This window comes from Pseudorca crassidens, chromosome 2 (assembly GCF_039906515.1).
Source record: "Pseudorca crassidens isolate mPseCra1 chromosome 2, mPseCra1.hap1, whole genome shotgun sequence".
In the NCBI taxonomy this organism is placed as follows: Eukaryota; Metazoa; Chordata; class Mammalia; order Artiodactyla; family Delphinidae; genus Pseudorca; species Pseudorca crassidens.
This window is the reverse complement of record NC_090297.1, coordinates 150,214,468-150,240,836: the sequence shown is the minus strand read 5'-3', so window position 1 is coordinate 150,240,836 and position 26,369 is coordinate 150,214,468. Positions and strand designations below refer to the sequence as shown.

General features: G+C 52.7%; 1 protein-coding gene across 9 annotated transcripts; it reads right to left on the bottom strand.

The window, feature by feature from the left end:
* Positions 1 to 647: 647 nt before the first annotated feature.
* Positions 648 to 26,369, bottom strand: SLC26A9 (solute carrier family 26 member 9). 9 transcript variants are annotated; one of them, XM_067729204.1, is made up of 21 exons: positions 26,291 to 26,369; positions 22,473 to 22,896; positions 19,641 to 19,780; positions 19,424 to 19,534; positions 18,610 to 18,785; positions 16,925 to 17,089; positions 16,294 to 16,446; positions 15,879 to 15,961; positions 14,975 to 15,122; positions 14,583 to 14,696; positions 14,309 to 14,386; positions 13,653 to 13,748; positions 11,342 to 11,448; positions 10,196 to 10,265; positions 9,982 to 10,074; positions 9,730 to 9,843; positions 8,818 to 9,087; positions 7,670 to 7,724; positions 6,336 to 6,481; positions 4,838 to 4,909; positions 648 to 3,583 (listed from the first exon to the last, which is right to left on the bottom strand). In XM_067729204.1, exons 2-21 carry the CDS (start codon positions 22,595 to 22,597, stop codon positions 3,536 to 3,538), a joined length of 2,364 nt encoding a protein of 787 aa, XP_067585305.1. In that variant the 5' UTR covers positions 22,598 to 22,896; positions 26,291 to 26,369; the 3' UTR covers positions 648 to 3,535. The 9 variants fall into 9 exon arrangements, 8 of the variants coding, with proteins under 8 accessions (XP_067585305.1, XP_067585310.1, XP_067585307.1 ...); XM_067729209.1 differs by lacking the exon at positions 26,291 to 26,369 and adding an exon at positions 19,997 to 20,283 and having other exon boundaries at positions 22,473 to 22,604; XM_067729206.1 differs by lacking the exon at positions 9,730 to 9,843.

Genomic DNA, 26,369 nt, shown 5'->3' with positions numbered 1-26,369 from the left:
AATGTTTCTCCAGGACAGTTTAGAGATGCATTTTGCAGAGCTCGTAGGAGGTGGGAGCCCCAGTTGCCCTCCACAGGGGCTATCTCAGTAACTCATTCTTTTGTTGGCCTTCCCTCCCTCCCTGTTTCACTCCTCCTGCCTTTCACTCCCGCTTGCTGGGATCACCTCCCAAATACCTGTATGGAAGCTTTTGTCTCATGTTCTACTTTGGCGGGGGGAGGGGTTCAGGCTAAGATAGCATCATTAAAAACATATATAAAATTCAAAGTGGAGGGATGCTAATTGCCAGTTTACTCAGATCTTGCAGGGCAGTTGAATAGCATGATAAAGCAAGATTAGTTTATTTTACATAAATTATCATTTTGGAACTCAGTGACTTCTCTGCCCCTGCAATATATCCTCTTCCTCCTTCACCTGTTTCTCCCTTTTCTAGCTCTCCTGATCTCTTTGTTTCCATGCATCTATCCCGCTGATCTTTCTTATCTCTAGCCCTCCATCTCTTTCCACTTCATTCTATTTCTGTCTCCCTCAAGCCTTTGCTCTTTTTCTGTGGTTCCTCTTTTTATCTTATTTATTTATTTATTTTTTTGTGGTACGCGGGCCTCTCACTGTTGTGGCGCGCAGGCTCAGCAGCCATGGCTCACGGGCCCAGCCGCTCCGTGGCATGTGGGATCTTCCCGGACCGGGGCACGAACCCGCGTCCCCTGCATCAGCAGGCGGACTCTCAACCACTGCGCCACCAGGGAAGCCCTGTGATTCCTCTTATTTCCTCCCATTTCCTACAGTTAGCAAACAAAGTTGAGAATCAGCCTAGCTCGTTGGACACTTGAGTCCTTTGGCCTTTTGCTCCTTGCATTGTCTCACAAACAGGGGAGGGAAATGTCGGAGATTGTGTGCTCCTCCAAACCAAGGACTCTGAAAGCTTTGTTGAGTATTGATGGGACTGGCCCTTAACAGACATCTCATGAATGTTGAAGAATTAGCACGTGAAGCATATACAGAAGAGATGGTGGAAGTTTGACTTCCCTGATAGCCACAGAAATCACAGAGTTGGCTCTGGGAATTCGTCCTGAGTATGGGGATCCCTTGGTCCAGGTGTCATGCCCCAATCTCTGCTCTTCATCTGGATCGTGGACGTTTATTCCTTCTCAGGAGTGGAAAACCGGAACCTGGAGAGCAGCTGGGAGATTCAAGAAGTCTTAGCTTTCTGTTTCTTTTCCCCAGGACAGGGCAAAGCAAGCCACCTCTTCCTGGAGGTGACTGGTTTTGCCTCTCTGTAAAACCACCCGAACACATGCATTTGTTCACATTTCAAAACCACTTTATTAGCAAAATGAACAAAAGGAGAATGGTGTTTAAATTAAATAAATTACACAAATATCTCAAGAGTCCCGGTCTTCTCCAGGAACCACATCATTGCTGGTCAGTATAACTAAGAACATTCAGAAGTTTTGAAATCCTGGATTATTTGACTATCTTGCTCTCCTTTCCTGCCTCAGTCATGTCCAGTGAGTGGTCTGGGTGAATTTATGTTCTTTCCAAAGTATTCTAACAGTGAAGTTCTCTTCAAGGCCTCCCTCCACCCCAGGTGTTTCCGATCTTACATCCACTGTGGTCTCTGTGAGTACCTACACCCCTGGACATGGTTCAGGATCCCTCCTTGAGTCCCCAGCTCCAGGCCACTGTGAGTCAGCAATCACCTTTTGGTCTGGGGCTGGCCTGGGGGTTAACAGTCACTTCATCAAGTCCTCAAGGGTTCTAGACACTTGGTTCACAAGGCGCCTCTAACTTGGGATGTCCTGAGGCTCTGTGCTCTTCCCACACCTCTTGGGCCTGAGCTGGACTCTGCAGGAGGTGGAGCAGGGGAGGGTGAGTTTTCATTGGCTACGGTTCTTGTCCTCTCGAAATCTGGCACTTCGGGTGCTGGGCACGGTAAATCCCAGATAACATTGTCTTCTGCCTTCCAAGTTTTGAGTTCCATTGGCAGCCAGATGGCATAATGAATTCACAAAGAAGCAATGCTTGTAGGCCAAGAATCTGTTGGCTCTTCACCAGCACCCCCTCCTTTAACTCTACGAAGACTTGCTAGTTGACCAGCTCACTCAAGGCACAGGCACACAGTGGAGGTCAGGCTGAAGTTAGGAATTCGGACATTTTTCCAGGCTGGGCCAGCCCATCCTGTTGGGCAGGGATCATTCATTGAAGGAACTTGGGAGAATCAGTGGGGAGAGGCCAAAAGGTTTTTGGTGCACTTCCATGGAAAATTTCTCAAACACTTGCACATGGAACCTATTTATTTTCAAGTCAACAGTGGGGTTTCTCTACCTTCTTATATATAGAGAGAACTTAACCCCTCTTCTCATCTCTCCTGGAAGGAGATGGCCTCAGGTCCTGAGTTTGTTAAGGAATCCCTGTGGAGGAAGACCCAGTCTGGATCAGCCCTTCTCCATGCTTGGTACCCAGATGGGATACACCCTTGGTGGGGTGTCCTGCCTTGCCTGGCTGAACGATTCAGGCCCCAAGCTGATAAGGGAGAGTTAAACTCATTGGCTTTTTGCCAAATGAAGAGAACAAGGCAGATTTCCCAAGTGGGGGACGCATTTCTAAGGTCAGGGAGACAGTCGGGGCCCAGGTCCCACCCGTTGGCCCTGGATTGGTACTAGCGCCCCCTGCCCCTCCACATCTCCAGTACAAAGAGGGAAAGCTTTTGTGCAGAATAACTAGTATCTGTTGCTGGGTTGCCAGAGGATTCTGCCAGCTACCCCCCTGTCCCTTTTGGGTTCCTACCTGGTCTCAAGTAGAAGGAAGCAGCCCTTGAGGGCAGGGGGAGTGATAATGTTTCAGGAGGCTGATGTGGCTACCTTGGTGGGCTGCCCCTGGGGAGGTAGCTCTGGTAGCCACTCCCCAGGCTAGAATCTGATGTGCTAAGTAGTAGTGGAGGTCTCAGCAGCCTTGAGATGAGGAAGAAGGGGACATAGTCACCAAGACAGAGATACCTGGGTTGTGGGAGCACATGGTCCCAGGGGTACAGAGCTGCCAGAGACAGACTGGGCAGCTGGGGAGGGCAACCACACAGTCCTAAGCAAGTTCGTCTCTGTGTCCTGTGACAGCTTGACACCATCTGACACCAAGCCATGCTGGCGCCAGGACACTTTCGAAGCTTGCACTCTACGTCAGCACACGGCTTCCTCTCTGTTCCTGGCTCAGTCTTAAAGTCCAGCAGTCGGGGGTCCTGTCAGCTGCCACAGGCAGGGCGTGGGTGGGAGCGGTGGAGTGAGAAGGAGGCTTGCTTGTTGCTGGCTGGGGCCCTGAGGGTCAGCAGAAGGATGAAGAGGTGTCTCTCCCTGCCATTGAGATTGACTTGCTCTAGAGATGCTGGGAGGGGAATGAGAGAGGAGGAGGAGGGTGGAGAGGTACTGGAGTCCTGGTGGAGGTGTTCTCCTCTACCCGCCACTCTCCATGATCCCAGGCTCATCCTTCATGGGAGTCCCAGGTACCAGGTGCTCTGCAGGCAGCATGGGAACCGGCTGGGCCCTCACAGGGCGGTCAGGGTCTCTGTGTGAAACATGCTGCCGAACATCTCCTGCAGGGCCACAGGAAGGAAGTGGGAGGGGGAGAGACAGCATCAGACCTGTTGGGTTCAGAGTGGTGGCAATCGCCAGGTGACCCTATGAACCCCCGGCCAGAAAGAGGCATTTTGAGGAAGTGTGTGCGAGTGTGTGCACGTGCGTATGTGAACCGGGGAGAGGCAGGGTCAGCCTAAGAGGTGAACTGGTACAGAGCTGACAAGAGAAGATGCTTGAAATCTAACTTTGAATCACCTCTGGTGTGCTGTGTGACTTTCACAGGTCCTGCCCTCCTTTTTCGTTCCACTTTCTTTATTAGGTAAAATGAGGGTTGAGATCAGACAAGCTCTGAAGTCCTTTCTTGCTCTGATAAGCTATTTTGGTCCTACCCAGGCTTTTGGAATGTGCTGGAGATTCCACAGGGACCCAGAAATCCATCCGCCAAATCTTTGTGGCCCCGGCTCTCTTTCCTAATGCCTCCCGCATGCCCTCAGCACCCCCAGAGACATGTTTAGAGGACCATGGAACTCATACCCCAAAAGAATGGGAAGAGGCACAAAGTGAGATGTTACTTCTAATAGACCCAGAGCCAAGTTCCTCTAAACCTAGTGATCTGGTTTCTTTTAATTCAGGGCACTGGGGTGGGGCTACTTTTCATGTCAGGACCATAGGGCTTTACGTGAAGTAAGACTTCACACCTGCATAGCTCTTAGCTCTTAAAGCCCATCCACGTGCAGTAATATTTGTATCCCTCATGTATCCCTAGAATTCATCTGATCCTACCAGAATGTAAGTTTTCCAAGGGCAGGGGTCTTTGTTTTGTTCACTGCTGTGTGCCCACCCTGGGATAGTGTCAGGCAAGTCGTAGGCACTCCATAAATACCAGTTGAATTAACAGAGAACAAAAGCAACCCCCACTAATCTTGTTAGGTAGATGGGACAAGGTATTCCCCATATTCCCCTTATTTCACAATGATAAACACTGGGGCCTGGTGGTGTTATGTGGCTTGCCGAAGGTCAAGTAGCAGGTGTGTTGGAGAGTTAAGAATAGATATTAGTTATCCAGGACTTGGTCCAGTGACTCTCCCTTCCCCCATGATGCATTTCAGTGAGTGAGAAGAATTAAGATCTGCTATTAAAAGAAAGATGAGAAAGATACATTGTTGCCTTCAAGGTGACTGCTCTGGCTTGGAGATGGGAGAGCCCAGCCAACACTTTGGGTTTGAGAAGGTCTCCTTCCTTTTCCTCCTGACCCCCAGCCTTCAGCTTACCTGCTCTAAGTCCCAGCAGCTGGGACTGTCCTCCTCCGAATCATACGAAGAGAGCTCGGGGTCCACTGGAGCCTGGATGGGGGAAACAAGTGCAAAATGAGCTGCAGTAACTGAGTGACGGTCTGGCACAAATGGCAGGCTCCGGGGTGGGTGAGGGGCACCATGTGCTCTGATGCATAACCTGCCCTCTTGACTTTTCCCTCACCTCCCTCATTTGCCTCTCAAAATACAGCACAGCTGTGGTTTTCCTCCTCACAGCAGACAGGTGTACATCAGGGTGGGCTTCCTTGGTGGGCATTTCAGAGGCAGGGAAGGTTTACCTAGCTTACAAGGATCACTGGCTAGCTGCCTGACCTGTGAATCCATTTCCCTTCTCTGGGAATCTGTTTCCTCATCTGTAAAAGTAGGATAATCAGACTCACTTTGCTGGCTCTCTCCCTCACCATGCTGTTGAAAAGGGTGTGTGTGTGTATCATTTATAGATATGAATATGTTCTGTAATAGTTAAATATACAATACATATAATATACATTTTTAAGAATATATAAACTGTAAATAGTGGACATTGTGCAATAACGGATGATGAGGATTCTTCTGGAATCGCCCTCTCTTTGCTCTGGTGACAGGGTGCATGAGGCTAGAAAGGCCGCTGCTCTCACAGTTTCCCTCTGTGTGGTAGGCAGGCGCCAGGCCCCGTGTTTCCCTGGGCAGGCTTTCAGCGCTTAGAACAGATGGCTTCACCTTCATCAGTCTCTTAAAGCAAACAGCAAATCGTTGCTCTAGGGCCAGAAAAGCCTTTCTTATGACCCACAGAGGGCAGAAGAGGTTTGTTTCATGGACTGGGGCACAGAGTCTTGGGAGGCCAAGGGTAGAAGCTGAGCTGGCAGGGGAGCCTGGGAGGTGGCGTCGGCTGGGGATGCCTGGGCAGGGACCCCAGTGGAATGGGCTTTTTCTGCCTCCCAGCTTTCAGAAGTGTTATTTGTAGACAGTGTTATTTGTAGCTCATTTGCATACCACTTACTGAGCTAGTAAATTAAATGTCAAGAAGCTGAGACAAAACTCTGATCCACACTCTTCATCCATCACCAGCCTGAAATCTCCAAGCTCTGCTAAATTAAAACAGGCAGGCTTACTCCCCTCCCTTTCCCAAAGCCTCTTGTAGAAAGAGTGAAGGAATAGCAGGGATGAGCAATGCCAGAATGCCAGGCATAATCCGCTGTGCTTTGGGTGTTTGTGTGATCTGGAAATTGATATTAATAAGGATTTTGTAATATACAAAGCTCTTTCAAGTGACGTAAAAGATACAAGTATCAGTTAATCTTAAAACCAAAACAAAAGAAAAATCCCGTGGTGGATAATGTTACCTTAGAGTACCCATTCCACAGATAAGAAAACTGAGATTCAGAACCGTTAATTGACAGAATTGGTGTTGGAACCCAAACCGTCCCGCTAATTCAGTGACCCATGGCCTAGGATTCCTCAGGTGCAGGGACCTTACCCCTTGGAAGGTACGTGCTGGGGCCACTTCCCTGGCCTTTGCCTGGGCAAACAGGACTGCGTCGTGTATGCTGGGAAAGACGTGGTTGCGCTCTAGACACCCATCTTCGAAGATGCCACCATGGTTAATGTCATTGTACACCTGGGCTGGAAGGAGGGAAAGATCACCTTCAAAAGGTTAACACCACCGTGGACAGGACCTGGGGTTGGGGGAAAATGGTGAGAGGGCCTGAGGGAGATGGAGAGAGAGGCCTGAGGGCTGTGCTCTTGCTATATCCTAGAGCCTTCTCATTGGCTTTGCAGTATCATTTCTGGACAGCAGAGGGCAACATGAGCTTGAAGATGCTGAACCTTCACCCCAGGGCAGAAGGAAGCAGTTTGATTCAGGGAGTTGGTACTTCGTGGTGATTCGAGTGGGAAAGGCTAAAACGTTTGCCCATTCTGTCCCTTGAGGGTTCGTCCTTCCTGCTGTTTATCCAGACCTTTCCTACAATGTCCAGTGTGTGGAAGAGCCCTTATTCCTACCCAATCCTGGACATGATTTCCTGAGGAGTGTCTAGTGAGGGTCAGCGGGAGCTTCTGATTCTAACTCTGGAGCACACACAGAGCAGGTCACTTGCCAGTGCAGACTCTCTTCCTGAACGGAGGCTGCACAGAGCCTGGGCTGTGCTCAGGCCAGCGCCGAAGCTGGCTAGGCCTGCTGGAAGTTGCTGACCCTCCGCGGGAAACGGGGTGTGCCAGTATGTGCCCCTTCCCTTTCTCCCGTGTGTCTGTGCACTCTTGCTGTGTGTCCGTGTCCCTGCACTCTGCACACATGCCGATGAGGTGAAAGTCCACTGCGATGTGGACACGGTTTGGGGCTGTGTGTGTGGGCCCTGGAGACTGTGTGCGTATAACACTGTGTTATCTGTGTCTTCCCTGGATGGTTATGGTGTATCTATGCTTTGTGCTTATTCATAGACTTTTGGATTTGGAGAAGATTCCCAAATTTATCTAGTCGGCCTCATTTTATGTAGGTGGCAATCGATCCCTAGACAGATGAAGTGACTTGGCCAAAGATACATGGCAAATTAGTGGTGGGCAAATTAGAATCCTACTTGTCATTTCTTAACTCCATGATCCCCCCACTCTCTAATTGAGACCCCTAGGATGTTCTCTAACCCGGCTGTAGTCTCTTCTAACTTGTGCCCGAAACGCTTATGAGCAGCCAGTAGTTTAGGGGAACATTTGGCTGTTCTCATTTCTACCCCACTCACTATTCAGCAGCCCACCCACCTATTCCCACCTCAGCCCCTTGCCAGCCTTCCAGTCGCCTACACGTCCTCCTTCTCTTACCATGAATGTTCACCAAGAAGACCTTCACACCGATCCTCCCGTAGGTGGAGCTCAGCTAGAGGAGTCGGGAGGGTGTTGGGTAGGGAGACAAAAGGAAAGGAATGTTCTGAGTGGGCCTGAAAACCGATTCACAAAACGCACATCAGAGGGGGAGCCAAACAAATAAGTAGCCCCGAGAGCCCTGGCAGCCAAAGATAAAAATAGCAGCAAAGCACAGCACTTCTCCCTGGAGTGCTGGCTGACTGCTCCTCTGGACAGCGGGGTGGACGTGGGGCTTTGCCAATGAGGCAGCCACTTAAAGTCCCCATGACCCCTTCTTATGGGGCCAGATCTTTTCTTTCAGTTGCTTAGAGTCCTGGACTCCACCTCTTTCCTGACATCGTGGCTTCAGGCAGAAACTGCAGGGAGGACCGAGGCCCAGAGAGGCTACTGCTTTGCCCGGCTTCATGCCAGGTCCAGGCTAGGGAAGCAGGTTGAGCCCAGGGCTGGGGATGGAGCCTTCTGTGCACCTGGCTGGTGATGCCATCAGCCTATGTGCCCTCTGTACCCCTCGGTTTCTCTGGGCTGCTTCTCTCTGGGCCAGCCTCTGAGGTTTACTGACTCCTTGTCATCGGAAGTGGCGGCTGAAAAGTTATCACGTGGACACATTTATTCAAGGTATCCTGTGAGCTGTGTGTCTGGTCTAAGGATGTGAGGCACTGATATAATGTCTTCTTTCCTCTGTTGGCCAGAACCGGCTGACGCTAGAGTGTCTGGGTGAGTGTGGGAAGGAAGGGCAGACCACGAACCAGGGCCAAGCTGAACTCTACTCAGAGGACCCTGGGGTGGGTTCCTGGCAGCCTGAGAGGGAACTTGGGGTGGACTCTGTTACAGAGGGGTGCTAGGACAGGGTGGACCAGCGGCCTGGCTTTGGTATCCCTCCCCAGGCAGGCATTGCCTCGTGCTGTCTGGGCCTGCTCTGCAGAGAGCATTCTGTCCTGGTAGCATCTGGGGAACAGGGAGGGACCTTAGGAGCTGTTAGGTTCCTTGGTGAGCTGTCTCGCTCAGCTGGTTCAAATGAGGGCTCCAAGGAAAGGGAGTGTAGGGGGGCAGGGGTGACGGTTAGGGTTGGGGGGTGGGCTGGCACTCCCTCCACCCGAGGGCCTCACCTTGGCCAGGGCTTTGATGCCCATCAGATCCACAAAGCTGACCCCACTCATGTCGAAGATGAGGGTGTGGAAGGTGACAAAGGGTGGGACGCTGGCCAGGATGTCACTGGGCTCAGCAGAGGCCGGGGGCTCACAACTGGCAGCTGTGGAGCTGTCAGGGCTGAAGGTGATGTAGGACACGCTGGCGCCATTAGCAGGCGTCTGGTTGTTGTTGGGGTCCGTTGGGGAGCCATTCTCAAAGTCCTGCTGAAGCTCCTGCAGGGAGACAGTCTGGAGGGCGGGAGTAGGAGGGCAGAGTCAGGGGTCATCACACTCAGTCAGACTTTGCTGTGGCTGAAGCTGGGGCAAGGGGCGTGAAGGTGGAGGTAACTGAACCTGGTGGTGGTGAATATAAGCCCCCAAAAGCCCATAGGACCGGCATCTCCCATAGCCCCTTCCTTAGGTGGGGCCTGCACATTTGGTCTCCCACAACCCTTCCAAGAGAGGCACCGAAGCCTCAGCCCACTCTGCTCTGAGAGAAAGGCCCTTCGGAAACAATTGAGCTCCTTTTTCGCATTTATCCATGTCTGCCTTCTCCGCAGAACTCCCACACCTACATCCACCTTGCTAGATCTAGGTTAGATGGGTACCCCAGGAAATTCACTGCTGGTCCCCGTATGGGATTGCTTGTAAGTCCACGGGCGTATCCTATCTTAGCCAGAAAATGAGGACGGGCCGTGGGAGTTCAGTGGTTACCCTAAGAGCTGACAGCTCCTCATCGAAGGAGAAGATATCCACCAGGCAATACCCACCAGGCAGTGGCCACAGAGACTTGATATCTTTGACTTCAAAGATACTGGAAGGTGGGGTACCAGGTAACAAGATCAGAGACGGCAGGGGAGAGGGCATGGGCTGTTTCTAGCCTCAGTTCACCTTGTTTTTCATAAATAGGGACTTCCTCTGTTGTATGGGCAGCCTTCTCCTCTTCTCCTGCCTCTTGAGGTATTTTTGCTTGGCCAGCAATACTTTCTGGGGGTCCACACCTGTCTGTAGGGAGAGAGCAGAGAGCAGTCTTAACCTCCACCCTCTTTGGAAGTGGCCTGCTCTCAGCTCCCAGCTCCTTTTCTTGCATCTTCCAGGCACGCTCTGTCCAGCCCCTCTGGTCACCAGAGGACCGAGCCTTACCTTGGCAGTGACCTTTTGCCTGAAGATTTCCGAGTTGGCAAAGTAGAGAGGGGAGCAGTAAGTGATGATCTTTATCCCTTGGATTTCCTGGGCCTGTGGCAGGAAGACTCGGTTCAGTTAGCAGCAATATCTTTATTGGCTTTTTTTTTTAAAACCCTTTTATTTGGGGTGGGGGTAGGGCAAAAGAGGGAGGTCACAATCTTGGATTACCCACCCTATTATAGGTCTTGGGATTCACATAAATGTCAGTGTCCATGACTTGGGCCAAAGTATAGCCATTTCGACTGGATGAAGAAGGAAAAGAAAAACATAAGAGAATGCTATTAGCGGATGGGCCTGGAGGGACACTGGGGCTGGGGGCTGGGCAGAGGCAGGCCAGGAGAGGGTCCCTTCCTCACCCTGGGGTTTTTGTGTTTGTCTTTCTGCACTGGAGACATATGCCTGATGGCCTGTGTCTGGGCTATAATTAGAGGGTTGACAGGTAGCTCCTTGATGTAGCTCCCAGGCTGGGGCTCAGGGGGGAGAAAGGGTGGGGAGTAAACAAGGTGACATGCTTACGGGGTCCTAAAGTCACCACTTCCTGGTTCTGAGTTCTCAGGAAGAGAAGACAGGGTTTCCCGGATATTCAGCATCCTTCCTGCCCTGACCTGGACCCCCTGGTCTGTTTCACTTAATTTTTTTAAAAAAATCAATTAATTAATTAATTAATTTATGGCTGCGTGGGGTCTTTGTTGCTGCGGGCAGGCTTTCTTTTTATTTGCGGCCAGCGGGGGCTACTCTCCATTGCGGTGCGCAGGCCTCTCATTAAGGTGACTTCTCTTGTTGCAGAGCATGGGCTCTAGGTGCGCGGGCTTCAGTAGTTGCGGCTCGAGAGCTCTAGAGCGCAGCTGTGGGATCTTCCTGCACCAGGGCTCGAACCCGTGTCCCCTGCGTTGGCAGACGGATTCTTAACCACTGCACCACCAGAGAAGCCCACTTAATGTTTTTATAGCAAGGACGTAGCTGTCCTCTGACTTGCTGTTCCCTTGGGGTGGGGTTCCATTTGGTCTGGGGTCTAGTAGCACCCTTGAAAGGACACTGAGTCTCACCCACTTGCTTGACTCCCACTTTCTCTGGTCCCCCAGCCCTCCAAGACTGTGATGGCTTCCCCTGGGTTTTCAGGATGTGGGAAGTCAGGTAGCCCAGCCTGTGCCGAAAGTCCTGGCTGGGCCAGGCTCTCCTTGGGCCTGGCAGCCCCTCCAGTGCCAGGTCCAGAAGGTGACAGTATGCAGTGGGCTGGGCCAGGCCTCACGTGGGAGCTCTTGGCAGACTGGCCCAGGGGCCCCACTGCTGTGCCTTGGGGTGAGGGGCTGTTACTTACAATTGGGTCTGGAAGATCACAACCAGGGTGGAGAAGCCGACACCCACTGCCACACCATACGGCAGGCTCAGGAAGAAGGCAGAGAGGAAGCTCACCACCCAGACGCACTGTGAAGAGAGAGACGTCAAAGCGGGCCTGGGGAGAAAACTGCCCCTTTGGGGAAGTCTTCCTGGACCAGCCTAGGTCATTCTCTGCTAGCACAACTTCAGACCCATCCTTCCCTTTTCATGCCATTTTTGCACTGTTTTATGTAACTGAGCTTCGGTTACACTTGCCCATCTCCCTTAGATTGAGTGTGGCTCCCTGATCTTGTCTGCTTGTTAATAGACAACCCCAGCACACACAGGGAGTCAGGATGGCTCAGTGAGAAGAGTATGAGTCTTGGGTCAGATATGCCTGGGTTCCAAATTTCATTCTCCTACTTACTAGCTGTGTGATCCTTAGTTGCCTAATTCACAAAGGGGGAGTAATAATACCAGCTTCATGAAAGGATTAAAGAGTTAAGGAAGATAAGGTCCTAGCCTTAGTGATGGGCGCCCAGTGAGTGCTCAGTAAACCTGAGTTCCATTCCTCCATCTGATAGTAAGCTGTGTGCCGGACACGTGCTCAGCTACATTTCCTGATCTGATAGCCTGGGGCCTGGTTGTGTGCGTTTGGGGACAGGATTGGATGCAGTTTTTTCTTTTTGCAGTACGCGGGCCTCTCCCTGTTGCGGCCTCTCCCGTTGCAGAGCACAGGCTCCGGACGCTCAGGCTCAGCGGCAATGGCTCATGGGCCCAGCCGCTCTGTGGCATGTGGGATCTTCCCGTACCGGGGCACGAACCCATGTCCCCTGCATCGGCAGGCGGGCTCTCAACCAGTGCGCCACCAGGAAAGTCCTGGATGCAGTTTTGACAGTTGCCTCCTGTGGTGTTTTAGAGTCCCCCATTTTCCTCTGAAGGAAATAAATCTGCCCACACTCTTGTACAGAATTGTGAAGATCAGATGGGAACCCAAAGCACTATGTAAATATCAGGAACTATTGTCACAGTGGGGGGGATTGTTGGGATGTGATAAAAGCAGATCTCTCGGGGTGGGAACTGGGACGCCATTTTTCTCCCTATCCTCATCCCTCACTCCCTGGGGGACCCCAGATGGACCACTCACTTCTCTGGCTTTAAGGATTTCCTTCTCATACTGTGCAAGTGTACCTTCTCCCCTAGGAGACAGTCCAGTCCAGAGGTTTGGAGTCTAAGATTTGGGGTTCCAGTCCTGACTCTAGCACTTACTACTTCTGTGGCCTTTGATGTGTTACTAAACCTCTCTGAGGCTTGGTTTCAGCATCTTGAAAGGAGGTTAGTAAATCCTTTCTCACAGCTTATGGTGGGGCTCAAGTGGGGATGAGGCAGTGTCGTCAGTATATGGTAGCCTCATTTCAACTGCCCAGTGGAAGATGCGTTGGGAATGTGACTAATCAAAACAATAATTCATGTTTGCTGATTGTTTTATGGTTACATGGGGCTTTCCCATTATGATCTCATTTAATCCTCAGAGCCAGTGTGTGACGCAGCCATGACCATCACCCACATTACAGATGAGGAAACAGAACTCCAGAGAAGTCTGGTAATTTCCTTAAGATCCTGGTCTGCTGGCTTTATGTTCTAGGTTTTTTTTGTTTTTTAAAATGATTTCATTTAGCTTTCTTTGGAACTATAAATCATAAAAATAATAATAGCTAAATTTTATTGAACACAAGATACAATTCGACAATGTGCTCCTTACTTGTATTATCTCATTTCATAAGCATCCTGAGGTGGGGGGTAGAGAGTAGAAGATACCCATTTCACAGATGAGAAAGCCAGGACTCGGAGAGGTTAAGGGACTTGCCATTGGTCATAAAGCCAGTGAACAGCTGAGTTAGGATTTGAACATAAGATGTCTCACTCCAAAACCTGAGCTGTCTGGGGCTTCCCTGGTGGCACAGTGGTTGGGAGTTCGCCTGCCGATGCAGGGGACACGGGTTCGTGCCCCGGTCCGGGGGGATCCCACATGCCGTGGAGCGGCTGTGCCCGTGAGCCATGGCCGTTGGGCCTGTGCGTCTGGAGCCTGTGCTCCACAACGGGAGAGGCCACAACAGTGAGAGGCCCGCATACCACAAAAAAAACAAAACAAACAAACAAACAAACAAACAAAACCTGAGCTGTCAGCACTCAGTTATGCTCATCAGCGAGCAGCCGACCAGAGGGATCACTGACAGAAGAAATGACAGGGCTGTGGGGTTGGAGGAGGCGGCAAGGGCACAACGGGTACCCAGAGGCCGCCCAATACCTACACAGTCCAGCTTGCTCTTCCTCCACAGGTAGTAGGGGTCGGCGAGTTGCTTGAGGGAGTTCTTGAGGTTGACAGCAATCAGGGCTCCTAGCACAGCCTGGGGAAGTAGAACATTGTTCCTTGTCACCTGGGGTGTCCCCTTTTCCTGCCTTTCCTGCAAACACCTGACCCTGAAACCTGGCAGGACAGAGTTGCAGTTCTAGAACATCTCTGCTGACAGAGACCCCAAATCTCTGCATTCAATCTTAGGGTTGGAGTGCAGGTGCTAGAGTCATAGGGCCCCTGGCCCCATCTTTGCCCGTCCTCTTTTCCCTCATCCCCACACGGCCCGTGCCTAGAGCCCTCCTAGCCAGGCGCCCACACCGACTTGTAAACACTGACTTGGGTGTGGACTCTGAGGTCAGAAGGCTGGAGTTTGTGACCAGCCCTGCACTTGTGAGCCTTGTCACCACAAGCAGATCACCTAGACCCTCTCAGCCTCAGTTTCCCTCACCTGTACAATGGGGAGAGTAAAACCTGCATTACTACTTCACAGGTTGTGACTAGGACAACGTGTGACAACGATGGCACTTGGTAATCTGTAAAGCACCACACAGCCCTCAGGGCCTGCTCTTACTGGAGTCTCTCACTGCCTCTGCTCTCGTGCTGTGCTCTTACCTTGGGGAGAGGGTAGAGATAGGACCCCAGGGCCAGCATCGTGATCATCACCACCAGGGAGACGCACAGGCTTGACATCTATTCAGAGAAAGGGTTTGGAAACAGGGCATAGGTGTGAAATTCTCGCTCTTGTTTTGTTTCCAATAGATGCCTTTGGTGGACTGGAGGCTAAGGAGGGGAGAGGAAGGTTGGAGAAGCAGGTGGCCTGGCTTCTCCGGGGCAATTGTTCTGCTACTCCCCCACCCCTCCCACACTCTCCTGGTGCAGCGCTCACCTGGGATTTTCCTCCAGCTCCATCCACAGCCAGAGTGACAGAGAGAGCACAGCAAATGACATGGATTTTAAAGAAGGAGCCGAAGAAGTTGCTGCAGCCCAGGGCGATCATCTCCTGTGGGCACAGGATTGGAAGCTGGGGCTGGGGTGCAGGGTACAGACCAAACACAGTTGGCCTTGCAAGCTGGATCTTGAACTTCAGAGTGACCCTACTGCTTTAAAGCCACGTTCTCCCAATCAAGTAGAAGGCAGCCTCTTGGTGTTAGAGTCCCCCTCTCCGCACTAGCAGGCAGCCTTCCTCACCCAAGCCCAGAGCCCCAGAACATCTCTTGCCAGGCCTCTGTGGGCCCTGGCCCGTCCTGCTCAGCCCTGCTGGGGGGTGGCCGGACCTACCTGGTTAGAATCCACGTCATAGCCGTGCTTGCTGGCCAGAGTCCGGCCCACAGCCAAGTTGATGACATAGCCCACGATGGCCAGGGAGAAGGCTGTGCCAATCATGTCCTTCCACTGTGAAACCACAGGCAACACGGGAGTGGGGAACCTGCCAAGGAGCCAGAAAGGAGGCAGGGCCCAAGGGTGTGAGGAGAGGGAGGGCACCGCGACCTTCACCAACCCACAGGGACCGGCTGGGCCCCACTCTGTGCCAGGGCCTTTACATGAATTAGCCCTTCCGGTCTGAATCCTCAGTACCACACTGCAGGGCCGCTACCGTCACTCCCCTTGACAAAGCAAAACTCCGAGGCTTAGAGAACATAACCTGCCTGAGGTCACAGAGCTAGTAAGCGGTAGGGCCTTACTTGTTCACATCCAGATTCTGGACTCCTTACGTGCACTCGTCCGCATATCCGCAGCCCCCAGTGCTGTGGGCCTTTTCTCCATGGCCTGCTCCAACTCTGCAGCATAAGCACCTCCCCTCCCCTCCCAGGGCCCAGTGTGGTGCCTGGCACAGAGTAGACGCTCAGCGAATTTTGTTAGTCCTAACGGCTTCCTTTCCACGTGGGTAAAAGAGCCAATGTATTAGAGCAAGGCAAAGAACCAGAGAGGGGCTGACCAGAGCGGCTTTGCTTTAACAGCCTCCATCAACTGAGACTTTCGCGGGGAGTGTTTCATGACTCACCGTCAGGAAACAGCCAGCATTGTGTGGCTCTTCTCCATAGTAAGTAATAGTAATAATTCATAGCTGGTCAGTGTCACAGAGTTTATAATGTACTTTCATAGAGTTCATTTCATCTCTGACTCTGAACCTGGGGGCGGTGCAGTGGGGGTGGGGTCAGGCTTCCCAGCCACCTGGACTCACCCTCGTTGGATCTCTCCCACGATCTGCATGTGATACTTTTTGGGCATCTTGCAGCCCCCAGAGATAGCTGTTGCCACCACTACCTGCAAACCCCAAAGTGGAGAATTGGGATTGGCTCTAAGTTGAGGCCAGGGCAGGGGTCCCTCTCAAGCCTTCCCTTTTCTTTGGGGACCCCAGATCCCACTCCCCTGCCTCCTTGAAGGGGGCAACCTGAGGATCAGGGAGAGTGGGAGCCATACACAGGGGGAAGGAGTAGATTCACCCCTGACTCCTGTCCTACTGGCTCACAGTGGGCGAGTGGGCTGGGGGCCGGGTGGGTAGAGGGGCTCCCCTGGCTCTGACTGGAGCCGGATTCCTTTTCTCACAGCCTCTCTTGCCTGGGCCCCAGCCCTCCACCCCTGGGCAAGGTCCTTACCACGATCATTTCTGTAGGGATGGGGAAGCGGATCTTGTGCATGAAGCGGGCGTTGAGCTCCTTCACCAGCACCAGGAACACGCTGCTGATGAGGGCGAAGAGGAGCGAGGCGATGTTGGTGTGGGGGAGGTTTTTGCAAATGTCAATGAAGGTCTGTGGGAGACAGCATCATTCTCATGGGCTCCCACCCAGCATCTGAGCCAATGAAGGGGTGTCATCAGCTCTCACCAAAAGCAGAATCCAGATCCTACTCAGGATTCCACTTTCCACCACCCTCTCCCACAGGGCATGTCTGGAGCTCATACTGGGATGGGAATGCAGATTCCCTTCCTCTTTCTCTAGAAAGAGTTCAAGCTAAAGGAGGAGGGATGGAGATTAGACATAAGGAAGGACTTCCCAGGCAGGGAGGGGTTGAGGCACTGGAACGGGGAGCTGATGGAGAGTGTACCTCTGCTTTTCTGCAGGGTTTAACCACAGAGAACCTCAGCAAGCCCTCAAGGTCACGTGTTTGACACTCCCTCCCAAAGCGGGAACTTCTTGGAATCCTCTCTGAACTTCTTAAGACAGTGAACTCGGCTCATGTGTCTGCTCAAGCCCCTCTCTATTCACAGGGGTGCGTTCCTAGACTCACAAAGACGATGGACCCTGGGCCTGTGTAGGAGGGGATGGTCAGTCCGAAGATGTACTTGAGCACGGAGATCAGGATCTGCAGGCCAGCGGCTGTCATGAAGCCCCGGATGAAGGACTCAGAGAGGTAGATGGCCACAAAACCGAACTGCACGAAGCCCAGGCCCATCTGAGAGGAGAGGGGTGGTGGGGAGAGACCAAGGTGGGTCAGCAGCTCCCATACCTGCCTGGCTCAAACCCAGGGCTGGAGTTCCGTGCAGCCCTGACAGCAGCAGCTCTAGGGAAATTAGTCCATCTGACCTTGTCTCGCCCTCTCCTGCCAGCAGAACTTTAGCCTCTGACACTTCACCTCGTTGGCTCCAGTTTCCTCCTGGTACCCACCAGTGTTTCCTCTCTCAGTAATTGATACCCCTGCCCACCAGCTGGCCAACCACAAACTTGGGAGCCATCATTCCTCACCCCCCATCTCCAATCTATCACCAAGCCCTGTTCATTTTGTTCCTGCCAAAATGTTCCGCAAGTCTACCCCCTCATCTCCTTGGCTGCCACCCTGGTCTAGGCACTTGTCACTCTTGCCTGGACCTCTGCATAATCTCCCAACAGGTCCCCTGCCTTGACTCTCATCTACCTCCCGTCCGTCATCTTCTCCATAGTCTGAGTTGTCCAAACCGACCGCCAGTCAGACCCAAAGCCACTGCTTAGGGGACGGACTTCAGACTTCATCGTCTGGCCCCTGCCTACCTTTCTACCTTCTTCTCTGGTCCATTCCCCAAAGGCCTCCTCCCTCTGGCCATACCAAACTCCTTGTCTTGCCATTCCCTGGTCAGTTCACACTCTCTTAGGCCTCAGTGCATTGGGGGTGTTATTCCCCCTGCCTGGACTGTCCCTTCCATGCCTTGTTCATTTGGTTACTGGTCAACTTCTACTCATCCTTTTAGACTGAGCTCAGATGTCACCTCCTCTCTTTGAGGAGAGGCCTTCCCTGACTTTCTCTTTGGCGTTCCTGAAGGTATTGGTACATAGCCCCGTTATGTTGCTGACCTCACTGCCTATACATCTATCTGTTGATATGGCTACTTCCTCTGCTGGGCTGTGAGCTCCTTGAGAACTGGGCCTCTTTCTTACTTATCTTTGATCCCCAGAGCCTAGCCCAGTTCCTGGCACGGTGAAACAACCAAAAAACATTAACTGAATGAATCAATGAATGAAACCTCCAAGGTTGCTTCCTGCTCTTACATTCTGTGCTGCTGCGTTTGCCTTCATAAAACCTAGCAGAGTCCTTTGCGTGTGGTGGAAATGTAATTTATGTCATGCAGGTGATGCTGTGGCTTGGAGCAGAAGAAGCTCCCAGGAGGGGGATAAGTGATGTTAGAGAAACTGGAAGACTGTGTTGGCAGAGAGCTGGGCACTGGAAAGGGTAGTGGAGAGAGGCCAGAAGTCCTTTAGACAGTCATTAGCTCAGGACAGTTTTATTAGGTGTAGATGCTGGTCTTATGCACCTGCTGGAGACAGGGAAGGAGAGATGCTCTGAATTTTCAAGGTTCTTTGTAGCCTCAAAGTGGGGAAGAGGGAGGACGTAGAGCCCTAAGTCAGCTTTAATGTCAAAACTGGGACTCTGAGGCAGGGGCAGGGTGGGCTGGTGCCTTCCTGAGGTGGGGCCCCGGCAGAGATGGAGGCCGCCCCCCTCACCTGGATGACGGCAGTCAGGCAGGCTAGCGTTGCCGACACGTGCAGCCTCTCGGCCTCCATGGCCACTGTGTCCACATGGCTCTCATTGGTGGCATTGTTGAAGACCCGGAATTTCGACTCTGGGGCCAGCTGCAGACAGATGTTACCCACCAGGATGCTGATAACGGCAAATGTACCTGTGGTGCCCCACCCAGCCAGCAAAAGTCAGAGGTTTGGACCACACCCGTGGAAACCAGAAAGGGGCCCAGGAACGCTTCCCAACCCCCATGCCTCCAAGGCTCCTCTCCAGCATAACAGTAACCGTTCACATCCAACCATGATCTACAACTCTTCAATGTGCCTTCACCCCATCTGTTAATGTTGTTTTATTGGACACATGAGGAAATGGGCTTGGAAATATAAGCAGAGCCTGCGCCAGAAACAGGCCTTGTGGTCAGGCCGTTTTTCTCCATCTCACTTAGCACCAGAGAACTCCATGTGTCCCTGAAGTGGTCCGCTGGGACCAGTCTGGGAGTTAGATGGTAATTTCCCACATCTGTTCAGCACTTCATGGCATATCTTATTCCACCAAGTCTTCCCCACCTTCCAGGGAGGGAGACCCAACAGGTCATGCTAACTGAGTTCATGGAAGCTAAGTGGCTTCTCCAAGGTCACAGAAGACCTGGGACTGACACGCACAGTGATGGTCCCTCCAGGACCAAGCAGCACCAGCTAGAGGAGAATGCAGATGGGAAATCACCCCAGCCCCCTTCGCCACCCACCACCCATCCTTGTGGTCCAGGTCAGCTGCCTGCTGAGAGGGGAGAGGCCTTACCTGGCACCATCTGGTGGATACCCCCCAGGAAGAAGTAGGTCAGGAGGGGGAAGAAGGAGGAGTAGAGGCCGTTGACAGCAGGAAGGTTGGCCAGCAGAGCAAATGCCATGCCTGCAGAAGACCGAGACCGTGAACATCCAGGGGCATGGTTGGGTTATGGAGGTCACAGAGAATGGGGTGGGGAGAGAAATAGGCTTGCCTGAGGGGATCCCCTTACCTTGTGGGACCTGGATGGATCCACCGCTGATGCCACCCAGAAGGTCAGGGACGATGTAATCTTTGATCTTGTACTTGGGGAGCCAAGAGAGCACGGGGAACAGCCCGAACACTGCGGTTTTGATCTTGGCCGAGGAACATCTGGAGGGGAAGAGGGCAGGTTTCCGGTCAGCACTGCACAGCTTGGATGCTCTGAGTCGGGAATAGATTATAATATCCTGTTCTTGGTCATTCACCCATTCGTTCACTCATTCACGCAAAATTCAGTGAGCACCCACACTGTGTGGCAGGACTTCCTCTTGAGAGCCGTCACCATGCCCTAGGCGCTAGCTGGAGGTCTGATTGCTGACTGCTCACCTGGGAAGTCTATGAGACTCGGCCTAAAGGCATGGATTTTGCGGTGGCTGAGCCTGCCGAGGTGTCAAGTCCAGCCTCCACCTCAGATGGCCTTGCTCTGGTCTGACTGAACACAGGCCCGGGCACCCTCTTCTGGGCTCCTGCAGCATTGTGTGTACCTTGTGCTGTAATTTCTTGCTTTTCATCTATCTCTCCCACTACACAGTAAACCCAACATGGAGAGAAGTCTGGCTCTCTTGCTCAGCTTTGAATACTTCGTGCATTACACTGGGGTGCTTAGTAAATATCTGTTGAAGAAATGAATGAATGAATAAGTGAAAGAATGGGCCTGAATTGAAACTCAGTCTGAGTGGGGGCTGCTGCCATATTTCTTAGAACTTCCCCCCAAAGGAAGGCTCCACTGTCCCTGCAGGGTGCACCTCTGCTGACCTACTATCCTTTGTGTGTGATGACTCGAGTGCTGGAGTTCTTTCCCCTGTTCATTCATCAGGAGAGGGAAGAATGGGGAAACTGTTGGTTAACGCAGGGTGGGGAGAGTTGATCCCTCCCCTGTTTGCTGAGCACCTTGAGGTCCTTTCATTAGAAACTCAGGAGTGGTAAAAACAAGGGCCTTCAATCTCAAGGGTGACAGCTGGTGGATTGATGACTAGAAGGGGGGCGGGCAGGCATTTGCTTTTCTTCTCCCAGCTGAGGGAACTCAAATACTCAGGGCCCATCGGGTGACTCACTGGCCTTCTCTGATTAGGCCTCCTTTCCTGCCCAGCACCAATTCCTGCTCTTTGCTCTTGCTCAACAATAGTTTCCCTGACACTGGGTCCCCTGGATGTCACCCAAAACTGAAATCAACACAGGCAATGCTTTGTACCCTGTAAAGTCTGGGTAGATTTTCTGTCCCAACCAGTGCTTCACGGAACCGCATCACCATCACCATCTGACTCCCCCGTCTCCTCTGTGGTGGGTAGTGCCTCTCCCATCCCTGGGATGCTGGATGGGGAGTTGGATTGGTAGTAGATAGCTTAAAGTATCTCTAAAGGCTTGTCCTAAGAGAGAATCAGGCCTGCAGGAACTCTCTCATGTTTGTTTGTGGCAGGGAAAACCGGACTCGTGAATGGAGAGCTGGCTGGGGAAGAAAAACAACCCACTCGAGGGCTTGTACATGCCCAGCCTTACTTGCAAGCCTGCCATATATTGAGCAAAGCAATCTGAAGCCTGAGAGAAGAACTGGGAACAGATGCCAAACACCCATACAGAGGTTCCAGAAGCCAGGCGGGAAGTGGACGGAGAGAGGTTGGTTTTCTAGACATTCATTCATTCATTCATTAAACAAATATTTACTGGAGCACCTTCTGTGTGCCAGGCACTGTTCAAGGCTCTCCTGCCAGCCACATGGGAATTGTTAGCTCCCTGCATCGCCTTATGTTATCCATCATCCTAATCTTTTAGGACAACAGCAGGTACCCTCATCCCTCCAGTACAGTAACAACCCAAACTTAAACTCTTTGGGCACAAAGACTTGCAGAGCCCGCCTGCCTGAGGGACACAGCTGTGGCACCCAAGGTCTTGACTGTAACCGGGCAGAGGTGGAGCCTCCCAGGAGAGGTAGGGTTGGGCTGGGGCTTTTCGTGAAGACTCAGCTGGGTGATTCCCCCAGTCTGAACCAGTTCCACCTGCATCTCTACTTCAGCCATTGCTAGTGACCTCAATTCAGGTAACTGAATCAGCTGTTTCCCCAGGGAAGTGAGGAAGAGCAAACCAGACCCCGGTGAAGCCTGAGGGAGGTCTGCCAGATGTCTGGGAAGGGGGAAGATAAAGCTCGTAGCCTCAGGCTCCTGGAGTGTGGGTATAGATCCCCTTGTGGAGCCCCCTCCTCATAGGCATGGTCTCACTACCCGCCAGCACAGTGCCAGGGATCTGAGAGAGGAAAGAGCCCAGGGGCTGGTGAGATCACATCCTGGTAGGTACCCTTTAGGAGAGCCCAGGAATTTAGGGGCTGTCTTTGGGCATTGTCTGGACCAGGAGAAGGAAGGAGCACCCAGGAGGGAAAGAGGACAAAGTGCATGGGGGTGGGGGAGGCTTCAGATTTTTCTTGATAAGGCAAGGACAGGAGAAGGGACAGGAGCAGCAGAGGCTCTGCAGCTCCCCACCCGCATATGGTAGCGTGCCCTTCTCCAGCTCCCTTAAGATCCCAGGAGAGACTTGAGTGGACTGAGAATATGGCGAGACCTCACGCAGGGGGTTGGGGATGGTTTACAGCCCTTCTGAGCCTGTGGATGGTCCTTGCTTCCACTCCCCATCCTCCTTGGGGGTCTCAGTAGAGCTGAGGCATAGGATCTCACATTCAGGGTTCAGAATCTCACCTCCCCGAGGCTTCCCCACGTCCTGTCTTAGGGACACTGGTGCCGGAGTCATGGCCTGGTACAGGAAGATTTTGGTGGGGAGTAGAAGAGAGAGGAGTCTGGGCTCTGGGCCACATTACCTGAAGGCATTGCGAAGTTTTTCTCCCAGTGGGTACGTCCGATCCTTCTTCTCAAACTCATCATCGAAGAGGGTGAGGGAGTAGGCAGCTCTGTCTACCACGTAGCGGGGCCTGGGCTGGCTCATATCTGGGGCATTTACAAGCTTTGGGAGAAGCAGAGTAGGGAAGAACGAGGGGCATCCCTTCCCAGAGCCGGCCTGGGCCTTCTCTCTCTAATCCTAGCTCAGCAGACTTTTATTCTGTCTTCCCCGCCCCCAGCCAGCAAGGTGCCTCCCTTCCCTCTTTCAAGTCTTTCCACCAGACTCACTTCTTTTGGTGGCCTTGCCTCCCAGGCACGGATGATGCATACACTCACCCTGGCTGTTTTGCTTGGCGCCCAGCACGTGGCTGGCACTCCACACCTGTTACATCACCGTCACCCCCGCTGAACACCAGGCAAAAAGGAGGTGGGAGTGCAAGGGCAGGAGTCACAGCTGGGATTCAGCAGGTTGATCCTCTGCCCCCTCCCCCTTACCACCCTCCCCACATCGTCCCCTGGTGTCCCCACAAGCCCCTCTGCCTCCCTAGACCTCAGTTTCCCTGGCAGAATGTCTCATACCATTCAGCCGGTCAGCTTGGAAGAAAGAGAGAAAACAGCCTGCCTGGGGGCGGGGTGGGGGGGTGTGGGGGATGGCTGAGGTGACCTCAAGAGGACCCTTCTTAAAGGAACCGCCTAGGACTTCACCAACAGATTTCCCCAGGGGGACAATGGTGTGTTTGGGGAAATCAAGATGGTCTGCGGCGGCTGGCTCTCCCACGGCTTCCTGTGTCTAACTTTCCTCCACCCTTGTATACTGGTGCCTCTCTTCCTAGCTTTTTGCGCAACCTTGCTGACGTTCCAGGAGCTGAGCAGGGCAGGACTAAGTGCCAGGGCCCCTGAGGCCCAGAGGAGCTCCCTGCAGGGATCTTTCCCTCCTCCATCCTCAAACTGCTGGTCCGCTCTCCTGTCCCCTGCCCCCCAGAGGTGGGAGAAGCCCACCTGGAGGACCTCAGAGGAAGAAGGAGGGTGAGGAAAGAGAAGGGACAGGCTTAGAGGGAGATTACGTCTGCGAGGTGGGGAGTGTGGGATGGCCGTGGCCAGTTTGGCAAAAGATTCAAGATGGAGTTAAGAGTGAGAAACCACACGGGGGTCTCAGGATGCTCCCCCACTGGCTTCCTAGGGGAGAACCTGGGTGAATGAGAGGTTATCAGAGGGGAGCAGGCTGGTTGATGCCTTTTGTAGAAGAGAATACCGGGGAAGAGGTGGAAAATGCATTAACTAAGGGCCCAGAAATCTGGGTTCTAGTGCTGGCTTTACTGGTGAGGTGGAAGGGGCAGCATTGCCTTTCTGAACCTCAGATTCCTCATCAGTAAAACTGGGGTACCATAGCCACCTCACAAGGTTTTTTGAGGATCAGATGAATAAATGGACAGGAAAGCCTTGTGTAAAATGTCAAGAGTGATGCAAACACGAGTTGCTGTTGTGGATGAGACTGTGCCCAGGTGGATGAAGGTCAGGCTGGTGCATTCCACTCGGGGGGTCGCAGGACCCTGAGGCCCACCAGGACCTGTAAGCTTGGGCTGAGTGTCTGGCAAAACCCCACAGATGCTACCCAACGGGCAGGGAAGTGGGGGAATGAGGCTGCCCACAGTGTCTGTGCCCAGGCCCTTGCCTGGGCACTTAATATGCACCCAACAAATGCTTGCTGAGTGAATCAATAAATGCTGTTTCAGAGAAGACATGGGCAGAAAAGAATAAGAGCAATGGCACGTGAGACACTTCAATGGGAGAAGTGAGAGACTGAGTGGCATAAGGTAAACAGCACAAGCTTTGGAGCCAGAGTGACCTGGGTTCAAAGATTCAGTTTCTTCATCTGTAAATGGGGATAATAACAGTCCCAGGTGTTTGCCATGAGGATTCAATGAGATCATGTCTGTGAAGTGGCTGGTCTCCTAAGGGCACCCAGTAAATTGGAACGGCGATGATTACTATGATTAAGATAGGAGAGCGCTTCCTTCCTCTTGGGAGAGACTATTCAGAGGCTTCCAGCCCTTTGCCCCGGTAAAGCAGGATGGCCTCGCACCTCCTTCCCCTCCCCACCCTCTCATCAGATCAGGAAGGGTCCGACTTTCTAGGTGCTTTGCCTGGCGGGCCCTTTGGGAGCAATGAGTGGGGATCGTGACCCTCTGGAGGAATCCAGAGCTCCAGCCCGGCTTCAGAGGAAGACTCATCGTTTGGGGAGTCAATGCCTGGCCACCGAACAGACCACTTGCAAAGCAATAGCCAGAATTGTCAAGGGGGCTGAAGCAGAAGAGGGAAGAGGAGGCGATGGGAGATCTTGTTTCCTTGCTAAGCAGCAGGCGGTGATACCCGAAGCCCCTTCCCAGGCTACTTTCAAAGGCTCCCAGTTCCAGTGGTGTGTTTGTGGGCAGAGGGGTTGGCAGTGTCTGATCGTACTAAACCTCCTAACCCGGCTTCCCCCCCCATTCCCCCATTTCCTCAGTGGCACCTTTCCCCACCCTGCACACTTCTCCCTCCCTCCCCACCAGCCTCCACATTGAGTAGTTCATCAAATCCCATTGCTATTTCCTTCCGGTGTCTCTCTCAGGTCTTATCTCACACCTGGACTACTGCATTAGCCTTCTGACCGATTCCCCAGCCCACACCCCCTGCTCAGAAAACCTCAGCTTCCTCATTTCCAGGAGGATCAAGCCCAGACTCCTTATTTTGGCATGTTCGTCCTTACAGCACCTGGCCTGGTTTTGGTGGGCTCAGTAGGTTTGTAGGTTGGGTCTGCCCACTCCATCCAAGCTGTCCACTCAGCATCCCCTGAGCAAGCTTCCTCGGTTTCCCCTCAGGGCCTCTGTCCACTCTTTCCTCCTTACCTGAGATGTCCTGACTCATTCTGCCTTTTTAGCCCTGCCCCTCCTTAAGACCTGCTAGGTTCCTCCTCCTCCCCTCTCCTCCCTCTCTTCCTTCTCCCTGCCTACCTGTTCCTCTTCTATGAAGACTTTCCTGACCACCCTGGCCTGGGATCTCTTTCTCCTTGAATCTCCTTTATTGAGACCTGTCCAGCCTGTGCACCACCGTTGGCTTCCAGGGAAGGGAGGCAGGAAAGCGGGTGACGGTGTTGGAAATTCTTCTGAGAGCACAGATGAATTTGGATGACGCAGGACTGTTTCTGCCCCTGTGGGCAGGCTTTATACAGATGGGGTGAGAGGCTACGGGAGTTCCCTCTTACACAGGCTGACAGAGGAGAGAAGATCCCTTGCTTTACTGGAATGCAAAATCTGCCCCTTTTCCCATACGCTCCTCATCTTATTCCAGAAATAGGGTGTTGAAGGGGAGAAGGCTCTGGGAGCTTTCCTACTCCTGAGTGTGCACTATGTACAAACATGAGAGCCCAGCAGCCCGTCAGCCTCAGAAAGCTTGGCCCAGAGGGAACCTGAGGTCTAGGCAAGTCCAGCTCTCTCATTTTGTGGATGAGGAAACTGAGTCTCAGAGGCGGGATGGGAACGGAACCAGGCCTTTGACTCCAACTCAAGTGCTCCTGTTGGAAGGGGCCCAGACCTTCCAGAGACAACCCTGATCCTGCCCTCTGGCATCCCTGAGTGGCATCAGACAACCCTGGTGACCTTCCATCCCAGCCAGTGATACAGGACCTTCGCGAGGGCTCTGCTGGGGGTTCTGACTCCTCTCCTGGCCTTGGCTTTCCCAGGATAGGGACAGACAGAGTGGCAAATCTGCAACCACGCAACTGCCCCGGCTCCTGGTGAGGAGGTACCCTCATCATACTTACTCATTCCAAGAATAGGGGTTGAGGCAGGGTGGGGCTTAGGCGGGGAGGTTACTTCATCCCCAGCCAGTCCTTCAGGTCT

Bases quoted from the DNA above. Each gene is read 5' to 3' on its own strand.
- SLC26A9 (XM_067729204.1), bottom strand. From the start codon at position 22,597: ATGAGCCAGCCCAGGCCCCGCTACGTGGTAGACAGAGCTGCCTACTCC. The intron at 17,090-18,609 runs GTGAGGGGGGCG...CTCTCCTCTCAG, and splicing joins GCCTGACTGCCGTCATCCAG to ATGGGCCTGGGCTTCGTGCA. The intron at 13,749-14,308 runs GTAAGAGCACAG...CTACTTCCCCAG, and splicing joins ATCTCTACCCTCTCCCCAAG to GCTGTGCTAGGAGCCCTGAT.